Genomic DNA, 18,826 nt, shown 5'->3' on the forward strand with positions numbered 1-18,826 from the left:
CGCGCTCGGTCACAACAACTCCGTGGCACAATTTGAGCGATCGCTACAGTGGATTATGTTGGCCGGGGACTAACAGCGCAGGTAATTGATGTGGTAGATTCGGGGAAATTGATGCTTCATTGTGGTTTAGCGCAATAGATTTTGTCCTCGGGGGAAACCGGGTGAAGCGGCGGCAGCGTTTGCGAGCGCGTAGTGTTTAAAGCCTGAAATAGTCGCTGTCAGGAGGACTGTTGTGTTGATGTCATCCGCGGCAGTGGAGCTGTAGCGACCTTCAATTTCAACACAGGACCGAGATAAACAAAGACAGTTGTGGTTGTCTTTTTGTTCTTGCGTTTGCCGTGGCTGCCGCAGATCCCAGACCGAGAATGGGACTTGTGCTGCGGTGTTTTGTGGCTTTATCCCTGTGCACTTTCGCCGCCGGGTCAGATTTTCTGCAGGACCCACGTCCCGCCGGACGATCGCGCTTTGAGAGGAGTTCGAACATTGCGGAGAAAGCGGTGGAGGCTGTGAAGAGGTCTCTGCCTGAGTGGCTGGCTCCTACATCCCCAAAGCACATCATCCAGCGGAGAAGCGCCGACTCCTGCAACGCTCTGCAGGAATACGGGGCCAAGTTAGACGCCAACACCCACACTGTAAGTTACCCAATCTATTTCGCTTCTCACTCCCTGGCAGTAATGAGCTGCAGGTGTTCAACACAGGTGTATCTCAGGCCTAATAAGTGCTCACTGGAGTCACACCTAGAAACTGCGATGGACTGTTCATTCACCCATGGGCGCACAGCACACTATTAAACAATACCCCCTTTGTGCCCATAGACTTTAAAAGGACACATTACACTTTGTTGAGTTGTCACCTTCCTATAAACAATAGAAGAAACCTAAAACGCATTGCCTTCAGTTAAGTTGTAATTTTTAGTTGCTGACCAGATGAAAGAAACAAGTGGGAGACTTTGTATCTGGAGGCTGTAGTTTTAGAAATGAAACTACTTGTTGCAGAATCATGGGATTCTTTAGTTTGGCTCTGAGTCTCACCAAACCAGTCTAACCTCACAGCCATGATGACTCACATTAATTGTGTGTCTCATTTTTCATAGTTGACCCTCCTAAAAAAAACATTAACCTACTTATGAATTCTGCCTTCATAGAGTAAAATCCTTGATCTGGCCCAATATTTGTCACTTGGTAGTTACCTGTCAATGTAAAACTTTGAAGGGACTTTTGGCTGATAGACTTATCTGGATTCCTCATTCATTTGTATGTCTTTATACAGCAGATAGGCCACCAAATGAATATAGGAGGATGTTCACTCTCTGTTCTGTGTCTGTAAAAGAGAAGTCCAAACAAAGTAGTTGTCATTGGAGTCCGGTGCGGCTCATTTGCCTCTCGTGACCATGTGATCGACTTTGCATTGAATTCTTTGTATACTTGCCCTCGATTACCTAAAGGTGACTGGAGTCCTGAGACTCCAGTTTAGTTTAGTGTTGATTCATCTATAATCCACTTATAACAATGTAATTAACTGTAAAGAAGGCATAAAACAATTAACGTATCAAATTAGGCGAACCTTGCAAAATGTTCATCCGGAGCTGAACTACTGTGAACTGGCTGGATTCCAACTGCTGAATTACTGGTTCTAGGATAGAAAGGCTCTGACTGATCCTTTATGGACCCACCAAAACAGCATAGTCGTAAAGGAGTTGTAGGCTAATAAAAGTAAAGTGAGTGCTTTATTTGTCATTGTATATATAATAATAATATAGGCCTACCTGAGTACAGATTTCAGTTTTCTCGCTCATGCTCTTTTTCAAAGCCTGATTGATTGTGTTGAACTGTTCTTGTATTAATGTTCATTTGCTTGTTTGTTGTTGAACAGTAGCCTGCTGCAAAACCCTTTTGTTCTGAGCCTGGAACATTTTGTCACTTTTTTTTATTAGATAAAATTGATCATATAATGGAAAACATATAGCATGTATTTGCTGTGAGCCGTTGGTTGTTAAAACGTTATTTTTTTGAAAAGTGTGTCTTGTCGAATAAGTGGTGCTTCACATTTTTGTCAACTCCACTTGAACTCAATGTCAACGGAAACACACTGCCACTCATACCGGGGCTAGTCCTCTGAGCTTAATAAACAGAGCTTTTATTATACTCCACATCTGTTTAATTGTGTTTTGTCCATTTGCAGTACACCCTCCAAGATTTAAGTGGATCTGTGTCTCTGGCCTGGGTTGGAGATGGCTCTGGGGTAAGTGTCATTGAATACTTAATCCAGAATAAGTCTGAGCAATGTGTGAAATGCAAGCAAAAGATGCATTCATTCACTAATCCCCTCATTTCCAAAACAACAAGTGGAATATCAAAATATCAAATCACATATTTCTGTTTTTTACTCGACTATCTTAAAGTTGCTCATTTAAATTAGCTATGAAACAAATATCTCATCTTTTTGTTTTTGACTCTTCTACGAGTATATAAATAAAAACATAAAAACAATAGATGCAGTCCCTTTTAATATGCACATCAATTGTCCTTAAATGAACTCTCTCTGGCAGGTCATACTTGCACTGACAACTTTTCAAGTCCCATTTTTCATGATACGCTTCGGACAGTCCAAGCTTTATCGCAGGTAAGACTTGTTTCATAATGAGTAAAACATGCATGCTTTGTGCAGTTTTTTTTTATGTAATTTGAATGTGTTTCCAGTGAGGATTATGGGAAATCCTTTCAGGATGTGACAGACCTCATTAACAACACCTTCATCCGCTCAGAATTTGGGATTGCCATTAGTCCTGATAATTCTGGAAAAGTCAGTAATGTTCTCTTTGTATTAAAAGGCCAACAACACAGTAGAGTGATGTGAGCTGAGCATTATTTTGTGTTTGTAGGTGATACTGACGGCAGAAGTATCAGATACGCGTAGGACCCGTATTTTTGTGTCCAGTGACTTTGGGGAAAGCTTCTCTCACCATGACCTGCCCTTCAGTCCCCTCACGCAGATCTCATACAACCCTGAGGACTGTAAGGTGCTTTTGGCCCTCAGTACCGCGGTGAGTGAAACTTTTGGTTTCTTTTTCAATTACAAGTTCATGAACCCCGCACAAGTGTTCAATAATAATGATGAATACAAATGATGACGCTTATTGAAATGTTACAGTCTTATAAAAAGACATTTTAACACAATTTTAGTGACTTTTTATGTTTGTTTGATTTTTTTTTACCACTAAAACTTTTGTCTGATGAAAGCCACTGGTTTAAATGTTGCATTATATAAAGGAACACTGGTGTTGCAAGTATACAGTGATTTTTCCTGTTCTACCACTAAAACTAAAAACAATTTGGTGTGACATCCTTTGCCGCACAAATCCCACCACTGCAATAAACTACACTTTGAAATGAGTGAAGTTGTAAACTTCTTGAGCAAAGGCCACATCCTTTGTGCTAACCTCTTCGGTGAATCATTGTTATGTTTATGTTAGAGACACCCATTAACTTTTAGGATTTGTAGTGTAATCTTAACACAAAGCACATATGGAATTTACTTCACTAATATCTCTTACATTATAGAATGAACTGTGGCTGTCACAAGATTTCGGCAAAACCTGGAAAAAGTTTTCTGACATGGCGTGCCTGGTCAAATGGTGAGACACTTTGTTTTATACATAGTATCAGCACATTATCCTACAAAACACAACTTGGGAAGGAACCAACTCAAACGTTTACAAATGTCAGTCTGAATGTAATCGCACTTATCTTAACCACATACCAAAAACCCTAAAGCGACTTCTTTTGTATTTATCTTTAGATGTGGTCATGCAGATTGTTCCTTGACATACTGTACTATTGAGTCCAGAAGTGTCAGTAACTAAGTGGTAAATGTCTTAGATAATGTAGAGCAAATGTAAGCAGAGGTTTTTAGCTCTATGCTTTACTGGGACTGGACTCTTATTCATATAAAAATGGCAGCATATTTTGTCCCGTTTCAAAGCCTTACGATGCAAACCACAACACAGTAGGTAGAGATGAGCTGATGTCTTGTCAGTAAAAAAACAGCAAAGTGAGGGTTTGTAGTGTTGCTGTACAGATCATTATTTGGGGCACAATCTTCATCTTGCCCTAAAGAACCATTGTGTTGTGAATTTTGTTATTAAGATTGCATTTTAATCCAAGAGATTATTTGACTGCACAGAATATTTACTGTATATATATTTCTACACTCTAGTGTCCCGACTAATTTTGAGACACATTTGAGACTGGTAGACTTGTTAAAATGTAACCAGGTTAACTATTCACCCATAATTACTTATTTATTTGACCTGTAGTTACGCATTTGAGAACTGCAGTTCTCAAGTATACAAGTATTTCTCCCGCTGCAGTTGTTGGATGATTTTTATTAATAGTGTTTGCTCAAAATGCTTTAAAGATTGCTCGTGCACCTTTCCTTCACCTCTGACTGACACAAGTGTGCAGGAGTCTGTTGAAAGGTAGCCAAGACCTAAGCAGACTTTTCCCTGTAAACTACTTTGGCAGCTCTGGTTTCATTTTGAGTAGTGTACGTCTGAAATGCCTTTAAGGACTAAACTACATGTAGACAATACCGTTGAGCAAACCTTTCTTGTTTTACCTCCCACGAGGCTTTCAGGAAGCTGAACTCTCCCGTTCCCTCCCTCATAATATCTCATACATGGTGTACATGTATGAGATATTACTCTCCATATAGTGTTAACTATTTCCTTTTTACACCAAGGATTTGAGAGCACATTTGTTTATGCTTAATATGAATTGACAATAATAAATGTAATTGAGTTAAATATATATAAGGTTTCAATCTAAGGCTCATATTTGCTAAAAACACAAGAAACATTTTTAATGGGCTACAAACCTGGACTACACCAGGGCTTAACTCAGTCCTGACCAGAACTGGTTACATTTGGTCCGAAATCCAAAGGATGACTCAACCCAGTCTAAACTAGTGCTTAAATAACTGACCGACATTTCCTGAACTCAAACACGACACACAGGGAAACACATATTTGACAAGGGCTTGGCGACAAGTTATTGGGTTGACGGTAAACAGCCTTCAGGGGATGCTTATTAAGCATGGGACTAGATAACGTATCGCAATACTTTCAATACTTGTGTTTTGAGGCGTTTTTATCATGTAGTTCTTTGTTTTCTAGTAACAGTGACACAACACTTTGTTACATTTTGTACTAATGCTATTTTTTGTCTTAACACTTCAATGAATGGAATTTGGGTTATAAACTTTGGACACATTTTAAGGTTAACATATTACTTATCATAATTACTTAATGTATCGCAATACGTATATGATTGTGACATAAGTGTATCGTCCCAGCCCTAATGCTTACTGTCACATACTAGTTGATAACATTTGTAATGCCTGGAGAAATCTTTAGTTGCATATTTAATGTAGGGCTCTGGATGTGTTGCTTCTAACTCACTTCAAAAACATTATTCTTTCTCTTTTAGGGGTGCCAAAAATACCATCTTTTTTACAACCAATAGTAACGGCTCCTGCAGTGAGTACTCTATTTCCTTACTTCCTTGGTCATATATGCAGTCTTAATAAAATGTATATATATATTTTAAATACATATTTTTACAATGTTCAAGAAGTTAATAATTTCCATTGCCTGATACATTTTTTTTTTTTAAACGGGACTTAAGTTTTCAGATAGTATACCACAGGTAAGGCAAGTTAACTTAATGGTGGGCCGATTTTCTTCCTTATGATAAGATCAGTGGCCAAATCTCCTAATCGTGGCTCAAAGTAAAACTTTCTCACTTCCCAGTGTTGTTCATCTGTCCCAAAGTGGAGGTTGGGGGCATCCTCTAGGAAATTTTGAAGTAATTGACAGTATTTTCAGCCTTTTTTAGGCACTTCAACACGTATTTGACCCCTGATCTGTGTAATATTACTTCTCAAAATGTGGGCCCGTGGTTCCATGCTGGCGGGCTGGATTTTGCCCCTGGGCCTGATGTTGCCTACCCATGCTTTACAATAACAGCAGACCCCTAGATCAAGTGCTGTTAAGTTCAGTTCTAGTAATACATTTAGGATGGATTGTTCACTTGAATATTGAAGTGCATATTTATGACTGCAGGTGACCGTGGGACGCTGGATCTGAAAAGGATCATCGGTTATGAGAATAAGAATGAGACCGTGAAAAGCAAGATCTACTCATTTGGTCTTGGTGGACGCTTCCTGTTTGCTTCGGTGATGACTGGGAAGGTCAGTGTCTCAGTGAAACATGATCTGGCCAAGCAGTGGCCGCTTCACACCCATGTGCCTCTGTATTAACAAGGCTCTGGTAGTGTCCCACAAGAGTCTTAGTCCATAACCTAATTGTTTTAAAATGTAGTTGCTTTGATTAGGGGTCAAATGAACATTTTAATAGCACACACCTCGACATGTTGCTCTATTAATCCACAGTTCACCTGTAAGGCCCCCGTATTGAGTTAGTAGTTAACGTGTTTATACAGAAAACTGTATCTGAGAATAATAGCAGGAAGTTGAGAAGGCTCTATATATCTAACATTACAAAATGTAATCAGCCTTTTGCGTAAATAGTGGGGAGTTTCTTTGGGAAGAATATGCCCTATTTATTTTGGCTGATAACAATGCATCTTTTTGGGAACTACCTAATAAACTGTATTGATTATTACATACATTAATATCACACAATATATGACTCTAAGGCTACATTACTACTCAACAGTATGCAGTATTTCAATTAAATCAAATCAAATTTCATCACACAGTTGTAACTTTAAAAAAAGTATAATATCAGTGCTTTGTACCATGTTGTTCCTTCATCAAAAACATACCTAGAGTAGTGTTTGAGAAATCATATCTTTTGACACTGTCACGCCACTTCTATTCTTGCCACTACAAAACAACTTGAGGGAAAGGGACAGAGTTGATTTGCAATGTGTGTCAAAGCGGATACCAAGAGAGGGGAATTCTGAATAAGATGTTGTGTAACCCCCTCTTTAAAAAGTATGCATAAAAGTGCCATCTTCACAGTATTCTATTGTTTCCAGGACATGATGAGGATGATCGAGGTGTCAGTGGATCAAGGAGACTCGTGGAACATGGCTCACCTTCCCTCTGTGGGTCACGAACAGTTCTACTCCATTTTGGCCGCTAGCGATGATATGGTTTTCATGCATGTTGACGAATCTGGAGGTAATTACTCATCCACTGTCACCTCGTAACATTTTACAACCAAATACAACCGTACAGCAGTTTTTATGTCCTTGTTACAGATAGCGGATTTGGCACCATTTACGTTTCTGATGATCGTGGCACTGTGTACTCTAAATCCCTGGAGCGCCACCTCTACACAACCACAGGGGGCGACACTGACTTCACCAATGTCACGTCAATGCGAGGGGTTTTCATCACCAGCATTTTGGCAGAAGGTAGCTCCAAGTCTGTAATTCTGAACCAGACAAATGAACTGTAGCGTTGGCCATTGCTCAAGTATCTTGGTTGGCGCTCTCTTTTACATACTGCTGTGGAGGCTGGGTGTTGCGTAAATATTTCATTATCTTCACGGTGTTAGATGTGCTGTCAGACAGGATCAAATGGCTGACACTTAAGCTGAAACGTTTCACATCACCTGCCAAATCTTAACTCTTTCATAGCCTTAAGGCCTTTGATTGGTTGTATCTCGTTTCTCACTTAGTACTTATTTCTTGCACTTATTACCTGATCAAAAATATATCTTTAATAGTATTTTAACCAGTGCTGTTCTATGAAAGGTGGGAAGCTCATGATCACCGGCGGGCGAGGGGGCGTTTTTATTTATCTATGTTAAGCAAAACAACAAAATAATGTTAACAAACATAACACGTTTTTGTTAATTTTTTCCCCTATTTTCCTTTTTCAAAATTGAAAATCAACTCCAACTCAATATTCACAACTTTTGTAGGCTACACTGATTTTATACAAACTCTTCCCTATGTTGCCACTAGTGGTGGAAAGCAACAAGTAAAAAGTACAAGTACAAGTAAAAAGTACAAATTATAGGTACTTTCACTTTAAAAAAAAAAAGTAAATTTTATGATTAACACTTTTTACTTGTACTTTATTTTAGAGCCTGTATCTGTACTTTCTACTCCACTACATTTTTTAATTGGCTTAAAAGTATTTTATTTTTAAAGTGACCTCTTTACGATGAACTGGTTTAGACTTGGTTTAGTGGTTTACTCCTTTAGACCTTGTTTAGATCTGGTTTAGACCTGGTTTAGTTCCTGTTTTTAACATGGTTTAGTTCCTGTTTTTGACCTGACTTAGTGGTTTACTCGTTTAGGCCTGGATTGATCAATCCCTGTTAGAATAGAGGGAATTACAACATGCCCCTCCTTTGTTGCTCTGTTTTCTAAACCATCTGTCCAAGCCAGTCAGAGCCTGCATTTTCCAACATTATCCATAATGAGTTTCTCCAAGCTTCCACGGTTTTTCTCATCGTATGTTTCTAGCAGCTCTTAAGTGACAAGGATTATATTGAAGACCACTGTTGGACAGCTGATGAACGAGTGACCATCTTATGAAATAAAGCACATTATTGCTTTTAAAAAAAAATAAAAAATGATAATGAAGTTTTAGGGGAAGCTCAGCTTAGCTTGTAGTCAATGAGGAACCGCCCCTGATTTTATCCGATTCACACGTCATCCCATTTAATTTAATTTGTGTTTTCTTTCTACTCTCAAAGTTCTCTGATCTGTTTTTTACAGGATTTTGTAGCATAACAGATTGCTTTAATTGATCATCTGACCCGTTCTGAGCAGTTCGTAAAGTGTGTCCATCACAGCGCCAATGATTTGCTACCATATCATTGCGTATATGTGAAAGCTTGTGTTTACTGTTATTACTGTTACTGTTATCATGTCATTCACACTGTTGCCTGCAGTGAGCACTCCAAGTCAATTTGAATTTCTGACTAGCTCAGTTTCTCTCTCCTTAATGTCTTTTGCGTACATTAAGTTTTTTAGAAATTTGAAAACATGAAATATGAATGCAGAGGTACCATAAAGAATGTTTTTAGGCCACAATTATGCATGATAGGTCCACTTTAAACAAGTCTGCGTGTCATTTCAGATAACTCTGTGAAGTCGGTGGTGTCCTTCGATCAGGGAGGAGAATGGATCCCTCTGCAAAAACCTGCCAACACCATATGCGATGGTACATCCAAAGACCCAGACAAGGTAAAAACTGGTTTGTCCAAGGCTGAGGAGGCGTTATTTACGCAATTAAATACTGTATATATTTATTGTGATGTATTACTATGTCTACAATCTAACAACGGCACAATTGTAGTTTGCCCACAACATACCCACAAAATTGAAATACTTTAATGCTAGAATATCTTTATGACACTACTTTCTGAGCTCAGAAAACGGATCACTTGTGTAACTATGGCCTAACTATCGAGTTCACCCTCAATAGTTTGCTGCCAGGATAATATCTCAGCACATCCTCTGCGTGTAACTAAATATACCTACCAAACAAAGAGAATCTAGAATATATTTAGGGATTCACTTTGAAAGTTTTGGAGAGCTACAGGTTGGAGAAGATGCATGTTTTACAGTGTTAATCTCTTAAAGCCCAAGATTTTTTGTATAGATATAGTTAAAGCCACCCTAAGCAAATCGATTTTCAGGCCCAGATTTGTTGTATTCCCTTATTGCATCGCAGAAGCAGCAACAGTTAGCACGCAAACACAGTCAGAGTTTAGCATGAAAGAGGTTTACAAAAGATAGTGAACTGATCAACCATTACCAACCTTTTCTGATTTAGCGTTAAAGTCTTGTTGCCCCGTATTGTAGTATATAACAGAATTTAAAATGAAACGTAAATGTTGTTTTCTTTCTGTCCACAGTGCAGTCTCCACCTTCACGCCGCATACAGCATAGCCCAGAGGCTCAACGTCCCCATGTTGCCTCTGTCTGAACCCAATGCAGTCGGGCTCATCCTCTCTCATGGTAAACTTTTGTCACTTTATTGTACGTTAAAATCAAGGATGTGTGCCAGTATTTCTCTGTTGCAGTTGGAGGAAAAAGTATTTAGAATTTTTTTCTTCTGCCCTAATTGGTCATAAAATGTGGTCTGATCTTTATTAAAATGAGTAAACAGTGTCTGCTTAAACTTTTACCACCCAAACAATTACATGTTGTCATATTTTTATTGGCCATAACATTCACACGAGAAATTCCAAAGGGTTCACATACTTTTTCCTCTCACTGTAAAACAAACTTGTGACGTGTTGAACCAAATCACTTCCTCTGGGCTTAGGTTGGTTACAGAATCTCCCACTAGACGTGTCAAAGTTGTGGTCAGTAAAACAGACTTTTTCAGAACATGCATGAAGAGAAGCGATTTCATTTGGGTGATTATGAAACGTTGGCTGTTGTCTCAATTTATTAGACGGTGTCATAAAATCTGCCTGGATGCCTTATAATTTCTGTTTCCTGATAACACAGCTTAGCGGCAGCATGGCAACAGAAGCCAAATGAGTGTCTGTATTGGTCTTTAATTTGACACTCAATTAATTTGACAACAATTTCAAACTTCGCAGGTTTGAATAAAAATGATATCCAGGCATGTTGCGTGTGAATTCCCTCCATAGTAATTTAGCCTGTCCTTCTCATCCCCATTTTAATACTAGGACACTAGAATGTTATGATTTGTTTGGAAATCCAGCATAATTATTACTTTTGTGTTGACAGCTGTCCTAACGTGTCTTTGTGCTCTTCTTTTTGTCCATCAGGAAGTGTAGGTGATGCCATCTCAGTGATGAAGCCCGATGTGTACGTGTCTGATGACGGGGGATACAGTTGGATCAAAGCCCTGGATGGACCTCATCACTATGCCATCCTGGACTCCGGAGGGCTGCTGGTCGCTGTGGAGCATAAACCCAACGAGCTTATCAACACCATCAAGTATGACGAGTTGTAACACACAACTGTTGTGTATAAGTAAATGTGTTTTAATGCTTGCATTTTTTTAATTGGGGATCAAATAGTACAGTGATATTATACAGATACTTCTCTGTGCACTGATTTCACTTTTAAATCAACTCTAGAGTTAACTTGTTCATCTTAATAAATCCTTTTCGTAGACCCTCTGGGGTTAATACAAGTGTTAATGGGATGATTGGGGGGTCATTCATCTCCCTCTGGTGTCTCTGGCCAGAAAACCACAATTGCAACATTCCTTCACCAGGTCCACCAATACACACTATTGAAATCACGAAGAAGAAGCTAACATGCTAATGGGCAAAGCTAACTGCGGGCTAGCGCCACTTAAACAGTATTTACAGCCAAGTTTGAGTGAAAAAAATTATCTCCATTGTGAACTTGGATGTACAATATCCCTCTCTCCCTTTGTCTTTTCTGTCAGCGTAGTATTTACTCTCACGGACAATTAATGAATAAAAAAGCGTAACATGCTACGACACTTGCAGTGGCGCTTATGGCCTCTAGGGGCATGAGTTACTTATTACTGCTTTAAGTTAAACGACAAGAATAAAGTAGAGAAATAAGCTGTTAGCAGCCGAGGAACTTCTAATAAAAACATCTAACAAATTTTATGTAACCAATAACATAACAGCTCTCAGTCGTCCAGGAATTATGAATTTTAGTTGAGATTTTAACGGCAGTGTTGGTTTGGTTTGTTGTTATGTAATGCACCAGGAATTCCAGAAATCACAGTAGTTTTGATGTCACAATCCCGAGCTCTATTGAAATACCCACTCTTTTGTTGCTTTGTCTTGCACCTGTAGATATTTGTTAATGTGTTGAAATGCTAACAGCTAGCTCGGTTTGAAGTTGAGGTCACACTCGAACAGAGTAATCTTCTCTGGGACAGGCTGCTGTTTCGGGCCTGCTGCGGTGCAATGCATTTAGACCTGTGACCTTTGTGTCTTCGTAGGTTCTCCACAGATGAAGGGCAGTGCTGGCACGAGTACAACTTCACCAAAGAGCCCATCTACTTCACAGGGCTGGCCTCTGAGCCGGGCGCCCGCTCCATGAACGTCAGTCTGTGGGGCTACCAGGACTCCTTCCTGTCACAGTTCTGGATCTCGTTCACCATCGACTTCAGGGAGCTGCTCACCAGAGACTGTGAGTGACACAGAAACACACTTTATTCACTATTCCACTTTGTTGAATAAAACATTATGAATAAAATCAGAATATTTCTTTAATTAACCCCTTAATCCCCGCCTGAATCAAGCACTTTTTGTCCAGATCGGTTTCTTCTTCTTGAAAACAGTGTCAAAATAGCAACCAAAATTAGACGAAAAAGTGACAAAAATGTTACGAAAAGCCAACAAAAAAACAATGGAAATTTCTTTTATTTTAAGTGACGACAATGCGAGGAAAATTATCGATTTAGATGAGTTTTATAGGTCTTAGCTTTCAAATAAACATTAGAAAATGCACTTGGTTAAGGCAAGGGGCTATGAAAACAACATTGACGTTTTAGCCACAGATTATTGCGATAATCCCTATTGCATCATTTATCATTGCAAAACAACTCAAACCTCAATAACAATTTTTTTTGCTGTCTTTTTCAATTTCATTCATGTAGCAATAGGTACAAGGTTTCTGGTGGCTTGTTTATGTGAAGAAAATAAATAATGTTCCACCTCCAAGTAGTTAATTTGATGAATTCGTGTCCATCTCTGCATGGCCCTTGACCCTGCTAATATGTTGTTCAATGCTAAATATTTTCCAGGTGCTGATTCCGATTATGTGCAGTGGTTGGCGCACTCCGATGACATCAGTGACCCAAACGATGGCTGCATGCTCGGGTACAAAGAGAAGTTTCTGCGTCTGAGGAAGGACTCTGTCTGTTGGAACGGCCGTGATTATTTGATCAACAAGGAGCCCACGCCCTGCTCCTGCACTCTCGACGACTTCCTCTGGTGAGAGAGACGCTACATTCACTAAACCTGATGACAGTAGATAAGATGGGCTTCATGGCTTGAAATATAAATGTTTCACTGCATTTTACCCCCAGTCTTCGGCCCTCCATGCCTTATACACTTTGATTTGCGGCCCTTGATAAAAAAAGTTTGAACACTCCTGGTTAAGGTCAAGGCAACAAAAGGCTAATATGTAACAAAGTTCAAAGTATAAAATTTGTGCACAAAGTCAGTGTGTCAAGAATGCACATTGATAGCTTCAGTCAAGGTCATGCTGATTTAGAGAGCTTCAGAGCACCTATTTTACAAAACATGAGCTTTCTATTTACCACCAAATGCCCAAAGTAATGTTGACCTCTTCTTTCTCTCTGCAGTGACTTTGGATATTTCCGTCAAGAGAACAGCTCTGAGTGTGTGGAGCAGGCTGATCTGAAGGGGAAGGTGCTGGAGTTTTGTCTGTACGGCAAAGAGGAGAAGCTTCTGACCAAGGGGTATGGCCTTTGTCCATCATAGATTTACGACAATGTGTCAGGGGCTTGGTTAAAATAAAACAGATGGATTCATTTATGGATTCAATCATAGTATATGGCAATTGGATAGAAAAATGTAGAGATAAAACCTGATGTTGTTTCGATCTGGTGGGTCAAGACCCCAAAGTGGGTTGCAGGATCCTTGTCAGTGAGAAGTGAACTGTTGATTGATTGCTTGGATAGTTTTTAATAGTAAGGCTATTAATTTACTTGAAATCAACAGAAAAAAATGTTTGATACAATAATAGAGCCTACTAAAAATGTTCAGCCCAAAAATGTTTATTGTATGAAGTTCAAAGTCAAGTATTTATATTTGGGTTGTGGCGAGACATTGTAAGTGTAAGGTTTGACTCAACCACTTGTCTGAGATGACGGAGATGACTTGTTCTTTGATAGGCTGCTTGTATTATTAGGTACAAATATCACATATTTTTATTTTTACATTCTAATAAATGTAACGTATACTTTAACCAGATGGAAAAGGACTTGTAAAATGTATGTTGAATGCATGTAGGAAGAAGATGAAAGTATGTATTAATGACAACATTTTTGCATTATTTACAAATCTATATCTTCACAAGTCTGGCAATTCGCTTGAATTTCATAAATTCTTCTCCTGTATTTTCTTTGAGTCGCTCTTAAGTCAGTCTGAAATGATCTGGCTTATCTCATCATCTACAGATACAGAAAAATCCCCGGTGACAAGTGTGAAGGAGGAACGATACCAGAGCGGCAGGAGATTGACCTCCGGCAGCACTGCGTCAGTGACCTGCTCGAACCCCAGACCAATGTACAGGTACATTACATTTAAACTTTATTTATGTTTTTGCTGGAGTATTGCATATGTGTTCTCCTTGTTCTTAAGTGCACTCTATAATGGCTGTACTGAGGTCCTGTTTTACTGTTTGACAGGTTTCAACCTCTTCCAAATCGATGCCTGCTGTGATCACTTTCATTGTTATCATTATGCTCCTGAGTGTCGTGGCCGGAGTTGTCTTCATCAAGAAATATGTCTGTGGAGGAAGGTGGGTCAACGTTTCTTTGAACTGCAATTCCTAATGGGAGAAGAGAGGATAATAAAGGTGCAATCTATACATTCAGTGGCATGGTGCTGAAATTGTAAACCTATTAAAATACAAGACTGGTGCGATGAATTGGGAGAAAAAGTTAAAACTGTTATTGGAAGACTCCAATGAAACAATATTAAATCATGGAACGTTTGAGGTTTAGTGCGGAATTACATGTTCTCTCTGTTTTGAATGGGTCTCCTTTGGCTGCTCCAGTTTCCCCCATCAACAAAAAGCATGCTAAAGTTGCATTATAATTTTATTTTCTGGTCAGGAGTGGGCTGTTACATCATTTCAGCCTAGGACTTTTCTCATTTAGACCCACAATTAACCCCCGGAGCTTAAGCTCACCTTGTAAATTCGTAAATACAATAAGCCCCGAAAAATATCTCATTTATTTATTTGCTTATTGCACATGGGTCACTAAGTGAGGGATAATGCCTGACAAGGTGTCTATTATCAGATATAACTGGACAACGCGGAGGCGTGAACGGTTGCTACCGCAAAGTCCAGTTATTTCTATGATTCTATGATTGCTTGATTGATTGATAGCCTTTATTGTCCCCAATGAGGAAATTTGTCTTGTGCTCATTGCCCGCAGCTGCCACACATACAGTACAACCATTCATGTAAAACATTCATTTAGTCAGTTACAACCAGTACATCACAATACTCCAATACAGTTCATCTTAGTTATGATGGCCTCTTCACCTGCTCTTTATCATTCAGTTTGTTTAAAAGAGACATAGAGTTCAGGAGGAATGAGAACTTTTGTCTGTTGTTCTTGAAGCCTTGGACACCCCGGAGTGCATCATCCCGCTTATACCATCATCCCACAAACTGAAACTGTTCACTGCAGCCTGTTTGCTTTTTAAAAAAAAATCTTGGGCAGGAGTTATTTCACTTTTTAATCTGTTTTACATGAAGCTAGTCCTAGCTCAATCGTTTAGGTGTAGTATATCACTTTTTAACCGACACCCTCCATCCAATCGGAATCGAGTATTCACCCAGACCATGGAATAATGCCACCTCCTTTTTTCGTCTGCTTATTTACTAACGCAGGCTCTTCTCTTTCCGCTAGACCCAAATAGTCTCTCCCTGAGAGTAGAGTAGTGTAAATCAGCACAGTTGCGCAGCGGTTGGCGCTCGTGCCTCACAGCTCGAAGGTCCCGGGTTCGATTTCCACCTCGACAGGGCCTTTCTGTGTGGAGTTTGCATGTTCTCCCCGTGTCTGCGTAGGTTAGTGGTAAAATCAAGTGCAATAGTTCCACATCATGGAGATGCACTTATGTCTAAAACAGCGGCCCAGGCTCCTGCGGCTGCCCTGTTAAAACCTACAGGCTGATAACAGCACACCTGTGAGTGTCTGTAATAACCTAATATTTTTTTATTCTGACCTAAACGTGCCGCAGCCCAACATGAAAAAACCGAAACCTCCCGATGAGTAATTATTCCTGGTGAAGTGCTTTGACTCACTAAGATACAAATAAGATTTCCCTACATTAAAGATTCTTGAGGCCCAACCCTTCTGTCGTTTCTTCCTCTTTTTGAGCATGTGATGCTTAAATAAGTTTTGTGTTACAGAATTAAATTACGGTTCTAAATTAACCTCATGTGGTACGTCTTTATAATCCATGTTGGTCTCTTGGCCTTTGTGTTCACTATCTGAGTACGTTTTGTGTTTGCATACCATTTTCTCAACGGTCCAGTCTGAGAAGTGAAAGGGTGAACCATTGAACTTGTCTGTTTCAGGTTCCTGGTTCACAGATACTCGGTGCTGCAGCAACACGCTGCAGAGAACGGAGATCTCGATGAGCCGCTGGAGACCAACCACGCACGCAACGGGAAGATCGAGTTTCACGACGATTCAGACGAGGTACATGCACATGATTATTTATTCAACATAGCATGATTTGTTTCTATGTTACAATGATGAATGGAACATTTTAAGACGTCTTCATCAGATAACTTTCTCTCGTTAGATAACGTTCTCGTGGCGCAAGTTAAAACGGCTGCTTCAATTACACCACCCACTTTCATTCAAATGTGTTTTTTATTGGATATGCATGGACAATAATATATTTACAGCCGGTTTTAAAGCCTTTTTACACTTTACTGACCAAGGTTTATGATGACATTTATCCTTTTAAATAAACTTTTTTTTATTGAAACACAAACACATTTTTTTAGTTTAGTGTCCTAGATTTGACCCCCAGTGTTTTTCTGTATTAGAAAGGCTACAGATGCAAGCAATCTCTCATTTATAAACATAACTCTAGAAATATCCCGATAACCCTTCAATAACGACACAAGAAGATTGTTAAAGTTTTTGTTGTTCTTCATTTTAAAACAATTATGTGTTGCTCTGGTGCTTAATGGACAAAAAAAACACTTCTGCTCTTTGCAAAACCTCTGGGAAACACAGACTTCTAACTAAATTGAGTTATGTAGGGAGTCAAGCCGCGTGTTTTATCTTAGGTTTATTGCTGTTTTGCTGCAAATGTCGAGCTGCTCATTTAGGATTTTGTTGATCACAATCAACGGAGCGGCCCTGTTCTGTCAACTCGTCGAGGTATTTTTTGAGTGTCAACGTTGTGATCACTGCTTTAATAAACTAAACTCAATGGTGAAATAGTGGTTTTACTATTTAACTACTTAACATCCTCTTTAACGGGGTCAAAATATAATTTTTTGTGTCACTGCCTTTCATGTTTGGTTGAAGGTTTATTACCAGTGCTCCCGACCACTGCTCTAAAACATAGTAACAAATCTAATTCACTACAATAACCAGTTCCATCAACAACATTGCAAAATTTCAAAAGTACTGAACTTGCAAGTTTGCGATCCGATTAAAAGAAGATTTATCAGCATTAAAACAATCTTTCTTTTTACCCTTGGATAAGATCCTGGTTCACAAGCAGGTTTCTGTTTGTCCGGTTGTCCTTGTTTGCATAATTTGGGTGGGGAAGTACGAGGGAGTTTATCCCTTCCCTTTGTTGGACAAACTACAGCTTAATGATCACTTTAAGAGTCAGTACAGTGCATTTATACATTTCTTTTCCTTAATAAGTTCTCATAACAACACTTTTATAAACCACAACTATCCATTTTTCATTATACTTGCCCTTGTTGTTAAGACACAACGCAAACACAATGCAAATACATGGCTTAATGTTTGCCGTGTGCTGCCTGACTTCTTAACTATGTTGTTTACTCTGTGTGCGCAGGACATGCTTGAATAGCCGGTGTAACCTGTCCCTCAGCTGAGCTCCATGTAAACGGGCCATCCTCCCTGGGGCAGCCACCTCGTCTGTCCTCAGCCTTCTCCCTTTCACCTTCAGCGCGCTGCAGCCCGGGACAGACAAAGAGCCCCTGATGTCATCTTCAAACATGAATGTACCAAGGCGCCCCGGGACGTAGGCCAGAGGGGGGCGCAGTAATGGAGGGTCTGAAGTACTCGTATTTCCCTTCAATTTCTGATTCTGTTGATCGAGTTATTTATTGTAGGGTCTTAAGCAGAAATCTGAACTCTGGGCAGGGCCTAGCGTTGGGGTTTGGAGCTGTAATGGTCCTGTTGAAGACACTGATTCTAGGCACTTGTATATAAAGCTTTCTTTGCCTTTTCTGATGTGATACCGAAACATTATGTTGAAGGGGAGATGTGGGCGGGAGATTTGTCCCTATTTGGGCTGCGCAATACAATACAACATGTGCTTTATATGCAGTATGATTGGCAATATTTTTGATACACTGTTATGACACTGGGTTGATCAAAGAAACTACATTTATTAGTCTAGAATCAAGAGTCAAAGTCACTGGACTAATGCAATATGTACATTGTGTTGACAATTCCTTTTACATTGTGCAGCCCATTTTCTTTTATACAAGTAATATGGAAACACCAAGAGCATGCTGGTCTCTGGTTTTCATCCCCTTGTTTTTTGAGTGTAATCCTACTTAAGCATAAAATACCATTTTGCACCAACATTGAGAGCAATAACATTTTTCCCATTAAGTGCATTGTTTGTGTTCTGTAAATTTCTGGTAGATTTGGCCACTAGATGGAGCCGTTTTAAATTATTGTTCGCCCAAAGCACAGACCTTTGAGTTTAAAATGACTCAACCCTTTCACTTGTTGTTATCAGTCCATTACATGGCACACATCTTCAAGTGACCCAGCGTTTTTATACCAAATTTATTTAAAATTTAATTATTTAAAACTCCATTGGGTGAAGGCGTAATGTATCAAAACAATTTTTCTTTTATGACAAACAAGG

The 18,826-nt window shown here is 39.4% G+C and overlaps 1 protein-coding gene across 1 annotated transcript; it reads left to right on the forward strand.

Annotated features, from left to right (window-relative positions):
- Positions 1–18,749, forward strand: LOC306964211 (sortilin-like). The gene is made up of 20 exons (XM_079558176.1): positions 1–632; positions 2,182–2,241; positions 2,549–2,622; positions 2,700–2,802; positions 2,882–3,043; positions 3,561–3,634; positions 5,487–5,536; positions 6,122–6,249; positions 7,062–7,206; positions 7,287–7,442; positions 9,124–9,230; positions 9,905–10,007; positions 10,793–10,964; positions 11,956–12,146; positions 12,763–12,952; positions 13,327–13,443; positions 14,164–14,278; positions 14,395–14,507; positions 16,302–16,425; positions 17,777–18,749. The coding sequence occupies exons 1-20, from the start codon at positions 366–368 to the stop codon at positions 17,789–17,791; spliced, it is 2,466 nt and encodes an 821-aa protein (XP_079414302.1). The 5' UTR covers positions 1–365; the 3' UTR covers positions 17,792–18,749.
- Positions 18,750–18,826: the final 77 nt, after the last annotated feature.

Source organism: Gobius niger, assembly GCF_951799975.1.
Source record: "Gobius niger genome assembly, chromosome: 6".
NCBI classification, from domain to species: domain Eukaryota; kingdom Metazoa; phylum Chordata; class Actinopteri; order Gobiiformes; family Gobiidae; genus Gobius; species Gobius niger.

Bases quoted from the DNA above. Each gene is read 5' to 3' on its own strand.
- LOC306964211 (XM_079558176.1), top strand. From the start codon at position 366: ATGGGACTTGTGCTGCGGTGTTTTGTGGCTTTATCCCTGTGCACTTTC. The intron at 3,044-3,560 runs GTGAGTGAAACT...CTTACATTATAG, and splicing joins TTTTGGCCCTCAGTACCGCG to AATGAACTGTGGCTGTCACA. The intron at 13,444-14,163 runs GTATGGCCTTTG...CATCATCTACAG, and splicing joins GAGAAGCTTCTGACCAAGGG to ATACAGAAAAATCCCCGGTG.